The sequence below is a fragment of the Pistacia vera genome, unplaced genomic scaffold (genome assembly GCF_008641045.1).
Source record: "Pistacia vera cultivar Batoury unplaced genomic scaffold, PisVer_v2 Contig1329, whole genome shotgun sequence".
Taxonomy (NCBI): domain Eukaryota; kingdom Viridiplantae; phylum Streptophyta; class Magnoliopsida; order Sapindales; family Anacardiaceae; genus Pistacia; species Pistacia vera.
The window spans coordinates 135,414-145,761 of NW_022195390.1; the positions used below are offsets into that span (position 1 = coordinate 135,414).

Here is a 10,348-nt window from a genome sequence, read left to right on the forward strand (position 1 = left end):
AATTGTCTAAGCCTCTTCTTGAGATAAGGTATTATTAAAAATTATTGACAATTTTTTCATTTAAATTAATTAATCATACAAAATAATGTAACAACCTTATATGTTCAACATATCATTTATTCTAATTAAAATAAAGAAATTTTAATTAAAATTTTCCCCTAAAGCCTCAGCTTTCGTTGAGCCAAGCCAACCTTGGGTACACGTGTATGATTTTTTACTTATTTAATTTTTTTTTTTTTTCCTGAAAACTAATATATTTATAATAAAATTATATAAAAAACTATAGGTTATCATAGTGTACATATTTTTGTTCACGCGGTTTAGTAATATGCATCTCCGTTTTCGTTTTCAACTATCAAGTCATTTGGTTCAATCCTCTCGACGAGAAAATTACCTGAACAGCCCTCAAATCTAACCGAACATCTATAACTATAATGCCTGCCATTAGTGTCCTGCCCATACAGAGAAAATTCTTGCTGCATTGAAATATCTTTATTTTCTTTTTAACAAAATTAAAGTCTAAACTATAATTCCAACAGATAAAAGTACCCAAGAAATTTTGTCATCATGGTATCAAAACACTTCTTTCAACTACTTAATAGATCATTAGACTTAAAAAAATTATACTAAAATGCTGAAATAAACAAACAATAATAATATAAATTCAAATAAATAATTTTCCATTTTAGCCTATAAAAGGAATCAAATAAATAATTTACATACCATATAAATGAAACCTGGATTTTAAAAACAAAATCAGCACTATATGGTTTCACAATGAAGCCACAAATTGACCACCAGGCAGTTGCCAGAGTTGTTCATTTGAGGTCAATTAGAATGGAATAGCATGAAATTCTAAGCTACACTAGATTTATATTCACATTCTCAAGTTAGAATGAACTTCGATAAGAACAAAACACTGTAAATCTCATCGTATCAATGCCAGTTCCCTGTCCTCTTGGAGATATCCAATTGATCAATTATCATCGTTAAAAAAAAGGAGGAAAAATAAAAAAAGAAAGAAGGGAGAGAGAAGCATAAAACTTTGACATCCACTTCATGCATAACTTATTATGCGTTGGAACAAAAGGCTTCAGCTCCCTAATCGTCATATCCGGAAGCTTATCCTAACAAGAAAAGAAGAGTGGGAAGGGAGAAGAGAGAGACCAAATCAACAACAAAAGGATGGGCTTTAGATACTAATTACACCAAGCAGTATTTCCAGGCAAATAATATATATATATAATAAAAGAGTATTCAACTTGTTTTTGGGCGGTAAAAAGAACTTTGTAAGATAAAGCATCCACAAGATATTGCCCTTTTGACAGTAAACCTCCGCACAAGCGCACAACGTATAATATAAGAAGCACTAAATTTATGTACATGTAGCTAAACACATATTAAACCTAAGAATGGACTAATCCAACTTTAAAAAAAAAAAAAAAAAAAAAAAAGAGCAAGTACATATCCATGGAAAAATAGAATATTAGTTATAATGGTCTAGCTTGTTTATAGTATTACAACTAATGTATTGATTAGACGATATTTTATAACAAAATCAACTATATTCTATTTATACTATTAAAACAAAAATGTAGTAAGGGACATCTACTAATTTTTATCATTTGCATTTAGAGTTTACAATCTTAAAATATAAAAAATGACAACTAGTAACTATATTTTCTCATCTTTACGTACCGTATGAAATATATCACTAGTCGCCAACAAGACAGAAATGCTAGAGCTAAAAGCTTTAATCAAGAATCAAAACTCAACCTAGAATTTCATGTAAAATTACCTGTTAAAACCAACATTTGCACACCATGAAATTAAGTATTTTGAGTCAGCCAATATGCTCATATTCAACATGGTGAAATTGTAACGCTACTCATCCCAGCCACATCTGATCTCACTCAAAGAAGCTTGCCTACTCAAGAGAGTTCCTTGGGAAGGGGAAAATAAAAAAAATAGAAAAAAAAAATGAACAAAACAAAAACAAAAAAGAAAGATGGGGAAAGACATAAGATATGCCGTATCCATTTCATTGTTAGAAATTAAAAGTATTCGAAAACAATATCAGTGAACCACCAGCTAAAGTTCATATTAATGACCACTTGCAAAAGAATGTGATGACTGCATAAAGAGCTTACTACACAGGCTCCGTGATGTAAAAATTAAAATAATCATGAATGCATACCTTTGTTTATAGCAATAAAACCAACCCTCCCAAACCAATCATACAAACCACATGTGTTTGCTTATAACATGCCCACTACACCGTGACAGGTATATAAAATAGCAACCAATGATCAGCAACATCAAAGGCAAGCCTATCAAGCACAATAGTCTTTTCACGTAAAACAGGAGTGAAAAGCTGCATATTGAAAACGGTAAACCTGAGAACCAAAATGAGCTGGGGGCAGTGCAAAGAGATCTACACTAAGAACCACCTCCCTAGTTATCAAACATGCTTATTGTCTTCACGCATAATACATCCATGCAGAAGCTTACGTTTACACAATGTCCTGCAATTGTTCAATAAAATCCAATATCTACTCTGTATCAACAACCTACGACTTCACAAAGATACTGAACTACCATTAAAAAATTAATGAAATTCAAAAGAGACTGTAAACTGGCAATTATCATTCAAATAAACACTTTAATCAAAACGTTCATTATGCAGCAACAAAGGAAATAGTCCAACATACATCTAGTAGTAAAAGATGCTTTGCTACAATGTTGCATGGACGGCCAGGTGGAAGCAGAACACATCTTCAGATACTTATCCATATTAGATTAGCTTGAAGACTCAAGTACAGATACGTTCCACATGGACCTGCAAAGATAAACAAACAAAGAGTGCATACATTTATGAAAAGCCAACAACCAGTAGAAATATCCCAACACCAAAAATTAAAAATCTAAGCAGTCTTCTGAGAGAACCACCCTTCAAACTCCAAATGCTAGAAAGTTATTCATGATTATAGCAAGCTTCAGAGCTTTTAAGAGGCATCACTCATCAACATCTCCCTCTGGATAATCTAGGTTCAAAAGCAGCCCTTGATCCAATTTATTTCATATTTTAACTTCTGATTGTAACTTCAGCATTTCATATGGAGCTTCTCTTGTGAGCTTTCAACCTCAGGGAGACTTAGAACTTTTTCTAGAACAAGAACTTGAATACATTGTTGACAGATTCCAGTCACTGCTCAAGCCAGTTCAGTCAAAATTGTCAACTGGGGTTGACCTTCAGTAATCAGTTTGATCTTCTTCTAATCCTGCAAACAACAAACAGTCTAAATATCAGCTACTTATCATTTCAAGACACTGGAAAAGTGTAGTTTTTCTTCTTTTGCTTTTTTTTTTTTTTTTTTTTTTCCTTATCAATTTTCACCATTACCATTTCTAACAAGCTTAGAATCTGGCATTTCTTTTCTCCTAAGTTCCTCTGCCTCATAAGAAATCCCACAACTCTGCATCACTGAATTTACTTCATCACTCTTAAAATCTTGTCGATCTATGCTTTTCATACCATGATTTTTTTCTATTGAATCTATTGATTTCTTAAAGTCACGATTCTTGTGTTTTGAAGTAGAAAATCCATCATCCCCCATCATAGGCGAATCCTTCACACTATAATCTGGTTCCACAGTGGCATCTTCAGCTTTATCCAAATTTGGCTGATCATGCATTGATTTATGATCTCTTGGTTCAGCATTCCCACCTTCTATATGATGCTTACCTTCTTCAGATTGTGACCTGGAGCGCCTTTTACAGTTCAATTCACTCTGCTCCAAGCTTCCCGGTGACAACCTACTACTGTGATGCCTACGTTCTGCCAATCTTGACCTACCCCTCCGACGCTTTGATTTTTCATCTCTACTTTCACCTACTCTATCATCAGAGTGATGCTTGCCTTCAATAGACTTTGACCTGGAACACCTTCGGTGTTTTGCTTTACCTTCATCCAAACCCCTTGGAGACCGGCTTCTTCTGCGACGCTTACCATCGGCAGATATTGACCTGGATCGCCTCCTATCACGATGCTTTGATTTCCTATCCCTACTTTCGTCCCCTTTCTCCATGATGCGATGGTCAGCTTCCACAGATTTAGATCTGGACCGCCTCTTATGATGATGTTTTGATCTCTCATCTCTCATCTCATCCACTTTCTCATTCGAGTAACTTTTCCCCACCACAGATTTTGACCTGGACCGCTTCCTATGCCTTGATCTACTTTCATCAGAAGTTTTTGGGGGTGACCTGCCTCTTCCATGATGCTTAACTTCCCTGGACAAGGACCTAGAACGCTTTCTTTCACGATGCCTTGATTTTCTATCTTGAACATCATCAATTTTTTCATCAAATTCTTCCACAGACTTTGACCTAGAACGCTTTCTGTATTTTAGTTTTATATCATCATTTCTTGGGGATGTCCCACTTCCTCTAAGAGGCCTTGGTGATCTTGAGCGACCACGAGATGATTTTCTAGCTCTATCAGGTGAGTGATGTTTTGGTGTCTCTGAACCAGATCGATATGATTTTTTATTGTGAGGACTCAAACTCCTACTCCTACTCCTTTTCCTCCTTGAAACAGGTGAATGGTGATCATATGATCTACCTGAATCCCGCCTTCTACATCTGCCACCACTGTCCCTGACATCTCTGTACGAAAGCCTGTCATTGTCATAACTTGAATAATGACGCAATCTTCGCGGTGACCTAGATCTGTGATCTCTTGGGTGGCGGGATAGAGGCGAGAAAGAGCGTGATCTCCGCCTTCGACGGTAACCGACCGGTGATCTTGATCTGGATTTTGACCTAGCACGTGAGGTTCGCTGATAATGGATTGGTGACCTCGACTTGGATCTCGACTTGGCACAAGATGCAGATGGTGACCTGTATATGTGACTAATCAGTCAAAAATTCCAAACAAATATGCCCATACATACCATCCATGAAAAGTTATAGAGTTCTCAGATGAAAAAAATTTCAGAGACAGAAAACCTTGAAATAATAGTGTTATATCAAGGAACTCCATTAGCTTCCACAGTAAAAAAAAAAAAAAAAATCTGTTAAAAAAACAATTTTATGCTTCTATTTCTTACAAGGAGAATTTTCTAAAGACAATAAACCTGCAGTTGTTGCACAAATGAATACAAGACAAAAATATAGTCAAGATATGAATTGAATCTTGTAAGGAATGAAATAAAAGGGTCATAGATTCTATTGTTTGGTTAAAACATACATCCCAGGCCTGAATAAGGATTGTGTCCAACTTGACACTTTGCTAATTGTCAAAACAAAATCAAATATATGATGGCAAATCATATTTTCTTGATTACCTAAAGCAATCTATCCAATACGTGTAATTATTAATTATTAATAAAACTCTAATAACTAAGAGAAAAGTAATTTACTCTTAAGAGTTTAGATATTTATTCACAGAATTTGCCTAAGATTTGAAGACATTTAGAAGAACTATAAATATCACAATAACTAAATGAATAATTATATAACTCTTAAGACTACAAATTTTATTATAAAATATCACAATAAATAACTTTGGAAAAATGATCGTAAAAAATTGTTTCTTTTGATCTCGAAAACCATTTATGTAACTGGTGTCAATTTTAGTTATTTGCTTTGTTGTTGAAACCGCACAAAACAATTTAGTTTACAGTTCTAAAGAATAGCTATTTGATTTGTACTTTTGGTACATAATGAACGATTGGACAATCCCAGATCACCATAAATCTCTTCTTTCAGAGTATCATGCTCTTTGGAAGAGGGACAGAAAGCTCAAATGCTGCAGAGGTGCGGTATTTTCACTATTTCCTGAATTGTTTGGAATGAGAGAAATAAAAGCGTTTTGGATATGAAAAAGAAAGGCTGTTGAATTGCTTTGGGAGAGAGTTTGTGCGATGAAATCAATCAAGGTTTCACATGCTAACTAATTCTAGTGAATATATTCCTTCTTCATTCAAAGTGATGGGTGGGCAGTAATTTTGAAGTTTTATTTACCTAATTTTTTTTTTATAATTTTTTTTCATTTTTCTGGTGGAATCATAGACTTTTTTCACATGTACTAATTTATTTTCTTTTATTAATATAGTTTGTTCCCTATAAAAAGAAAGGGTTTTCTTTAAAATTGTTGTGATTATTGGTTGTTGCAAATGATGTATTCTATATGTATGAAAGGTCATACATATTTTGATTTTAGTTTACTTTTAATGCTTGCATCATCATTATTTAACTGTATCTATTTGGATATTTTTCAAACAATACCTTTATTCTTCCTATGTACTTCATTGTTGTCATATGCTAAGATATCGAAAAGATTTGATGAGTTAATGGTTCCAAATAATAAAAATCTATCAATATCAATAAAAAAAAAAACATAAATAAATAAGAATCATAGTTGACCTATATGAGAATAAGATTCCTCATTTAACTCAATCTCCTAAAGGAGGATCCCCAACCACAATCTGCTCCATATCAAGCAAGAAATTGGCAAGCATGGGAATGCAACAACATTACAGGGAGGAGGTTGGAGATCCCTAACCCACTTAGTTAACTAATTATGAATCTTGAGAGAGATCCAATTTTTCAGGATAAGGATGGTTAATACCTATCTGGCACTACTACATATGTGACATTGAAATTCAACTAAAATAAACACAAGCAACTTTTCAATGCTACACTGACTTGGATGATTAACACTTTAAAGTGATGCAATAAACTAAAGTTAACAAAAAGTAAATAAATGAAGTACAAAATTAAGGATCATGTCAGAGTAACTTGATCATCAGATATATTTATTTCCAAGTTAGTGAATTCACAACCCCACAAAAGTGAAACGAATCAGGACTCATGCTCATGATGCTAATATGAAGTACTTGCCAAACTAACTAAATGTTCCCTAGATTTAGGGTTAGACAAAGGGGAAAAAAAAAAGGTAAGTTTCTGTTAAAGAATCCATATTACCTGGATTTTTCTTTTGTTTCCTTTTCATCATCCCCAAGTCCATCTGCTTTTAACTTCTTACTTATCTCTGCAGCTCTAGCAGCAGCCAACTCTGTAGCAGTCTTCATAGATGCAGCTCTGTTAGCTGCCTGCTGCGCAGTCAGAGTTTGTTGCATCAGCAAAGCCTGCTGGAATTGCATCTGTTGCATGGCAACAGCTTGCTGCATCATCATTGGCAGAGAAGAAGAAGCAAGTGATGAATTCACAAGAGTTTTTGGTGGAAGTGCTTTAGCCATCTCAACATTCAATGGCCGACCTCCAACATCCATATTGTTTAATGCCAAAGCGGCAGTTGCTTCTTCAGGTTTTGAATATTCTATGTAGGCAAAATGTTTTGAATCAGTTATGGTACATTCAAGAACTGTGCCACAAAAGCTAAAAAGTTGCTTCAGCTGTTCCACAGTAAGAAGTGGGCTAAGATTGCTAACTTGTAGAGTTCTTTTCAAAGCATCAGCCTTCCCTGCTTTGTCATCTGATAAGAAGGATAACACCAATTTTAGGAAGTAGAGCAAAAATAAAACAAATAGATATAATAAATATATAAAGAAAGCAGGGATAAAATTACCAGACGATTCTTTGGTTGACTGTTGTGCTTGAACCTGAGCAGCATGAGCTTGAAGAGCCTGGGCAGCAACAATAGCCTGAGCAGCAGCCATTGCGGCTGCAGAAGGCGCCATAGGCACCTGACTGAGAGTCCCCATGCTGGTTGTTGCAGCTAATGCAGTCATTAGCAAATTGTGAGGCGGGTGGTTCAATTTGCAATCAGTTTTCGGGCAACGACCATTAAGATAGTCTCGACAAACCTCCCCAAGTGATGCTCCCATTCCAGGCAAAATAGCACCACCAGAAGCTCCAGAAACAACACCTGGAATCATTCCAAGTAATCCAGGAAATGCCCCTGAAACTGACCCAGAATAGTTTGGCATGTTGGGCATAGTTTGGTTGACTAAATTAGGAAAATTGGAGGCAGGAGCCATACCCAACAGTCCTCCAGTTGAAGTACCTGCTAAATATAGTTCAAATATTCAAATCAAAAGGCTCACCAACATTCACTCTATGAAAAAGAAAATCAATCAATTTTCAAAATTTGAACCTAAATTCCTAGCTAAAAGAGAAAATCTTAAGTCCAGTTAAAATAAAAAGAGAAGAAGTCACGAATTATGTACCTGCACTGAAGAAAACCGGGAAGGGACTACCCATAATGGGTTTACCATTGCACTCAATGCTCAACATATAATTACCCCTCTTAGGAACCACATAAGTGACAGTATAAGTACCATCATTCATGTCCTTAACAATCCCCTCCTGCTCCGAACCGCCCACTCCTACACCCGGTGCAACCTTCACACTTATTTGAGCACCTCCATTAGCCACCTTCCTCCCATCCGAGTCCTTGGTCACAACCATAAACGAAGACGCAGCACCCGCCGTGCCACCAGCAATACCCGCACCAGCAGCCGTGCATTTGGCGGGGTCCACTGGCCCGATGGGCTTGTTGCTCAAATCCTCCTCCCAATCGTCTTCAGAATCACTATCAGAACCAGAACCCGGTTGCTTCTCGCGAGCTTTATTCGCAACGTCTTTGAATGTGGCTTCGAATGCGGCTTTTGCAGCCGCGGCCTTCTCGGCCTCGCTCTTGAGTTTGGCTTCTTCGGCTTGCTTCAGCCATATTGCTTTGGGAGCAGCGGTGTTCCGATCCCCCATTCAATTAGAGAGGCAAAACCTAATTGAACCACAAAATCGATACAATTGAGATTGAACCAATTTGAAATTAGGGCAGTAGTGTTAAACCCTAGCTCTACAATTTTGCGAAATAAAGTAAACGAATAAGGGTTAGGCGTGTACCTTGTACCTGGCGGCGAAGGGCGATTGGATCGGGAGGGTGAGGGCTTAGGAAAGAATACACTTTACTAAATAGTAAATACGCTCGTTTTAGTAATTTCAATAATAACGTTTCGCTTATAACACAATTGGATCATATAAACACATAAAATTTATACGAAATTTACCTAAAATAATTATTTTATTCTTTATTTATTATTTTCTTTTTATATGACTAAAAATTATACAAAATTTACATAAAATAACTATTTTATCCCTTTTTTTAAAAAAAAAATTTGTTCTGTTTATATGACTCAGTTGTTATATAAGTCACGTATAAACATAATATTGCTCTAATTTCAATGGATAATTTAAAAAGCCCCACATGTTTCACAATTTCTTATAAACACCAACTAGTTTCGGAAATGAGATTTTAGTCCCACTCCGTCCTCCGAACTCCGTTAATTTGTAGAATGTACAATTTTAAACTTTTTTATAGAAAAGTTCTGGGGCATCAATATATCAATATAAAGCTGAATACTCATGCGGGTTGTTCGTCATGTGGCACATTTTGAAAGCTCTAGAATTGCTCCATTTTGACACATTAGATTGACAAGCCAGTCAAATTGCTTTATCTTGACACGTTGGATTGGTATTTATTACTCCATCTATAATTATTAATTAATTAAAAAAATTGAAACAATTCTAATTATATAAGTGAATTGCATTGGCATTCTAAAGGTCTAATAATAATAACACCTTATATTTGTAATTGTCGTATGGTTGAATTTTATTGGTGACAATGTAGATAATATTAATTGCTGCATTGGTATTCCAAAGTCTAAATAAATAGACATAAAGATTGGATTACATAGGTGCATTGCATTGTTGTATTAATAATTAATAATAATACTAATTATATAAGTGCATTGCATTGGCATTCTAAAGGTCTAACCATAAGGACACCTTGCATTTGTGATTGTCATATGGTTGAATTTTATTGGTAATGATGTAGACAATATCAATTGTTGTATTGGTATTCCAAAGTCTAAATAAATAGACATAAAAATTGGATTACATAGGTGCATTGCATTGGTAGTAAAAGCATACATGTTTATCAATAATTATATAGGTTCATTGTATTAACTTTGCAAATCTTTCTTTGTATTTAATTATGTTGACATTCGAAATGTCTAAATAAGGGGTTATAAAAGGGCGTATGTTCAGTTGTGTATTATCGTAATACGTTAGTTGGTGTCAACAATACGTCTGGTCTTCTGTTAATTGTTTATAGGTCATGTTTGTTTATGTCAATAATATGTATGTTCTTCATGATTTTATTAATCGGTGATTTTTTTATTTATTTATGTTTTTGTTGTTATTTACAAGTCAAAAATTCATAAATTGGCGTGGAATAAAGGTAGGATGTCCGATCGACATTGTCAAATGAGTTGTTATTTTGATTCGTTCTTTTGAACTGGAAGCATATCTTCTAACT

The 10,348-nt window shown here is 34.9% G+C and overlaps 1 protein-coding gene across 6 annotated transcripts; it reads right to left on the reverse strand.

Moving 5' to 3' along the window:
• Nucleotides 1–853: 853 nt before the first annotated feature.
• Nucleotides 854–8,963, reverse strand: LOC116122244 (serine/arginine repetitive matrix protein 2-like). 6 transcript variants are annotated; one of them, XR_004126861.1, is made up of 9 exons: nt 8,875–8,963; nt 8,196–8,752; nt 7,595–8,032; nt 6,991–7,501; nt 3,404–4,902; nt 2,950–3,281; nt 2,712–2,839; nt 1,799–1,943; nt 854–1,127 (listed from the first exon to the last, which is right to left on the reverse strand). XR_004126861.1 is itself a non-coding variant. In XM_031408136.1 (6 exons), the coding sequence occupies exons 2-6, from the start codon at nt 8,731–8,733 to the stop codon at nt 3,253–3,255; spliced, it is 3,015 nt and encodes a 1,004-aa protein (XP_031263996.1). In that variant the 5' UTR covers nt 8,734–8,752; nt 8,875–8,963; the 3' UTR covers nt 2,578–3,252. The 6 variants fall into 6 exon arrangements, 1 of the variants encoding a protein (XP_031263996.1); XR_004126858.1 differs by adding an exon at nt 2,198–2,525 and having other exon boundaries at nt 2,712–3,281; XR_004126859.1 differs by adding an exon at nt 2,198–2,552 and having other exon boundaries at nt 2,712–3,281.
• Nucleotides 8,964–10,348: the final 1,385 nt, after the last annotated feature.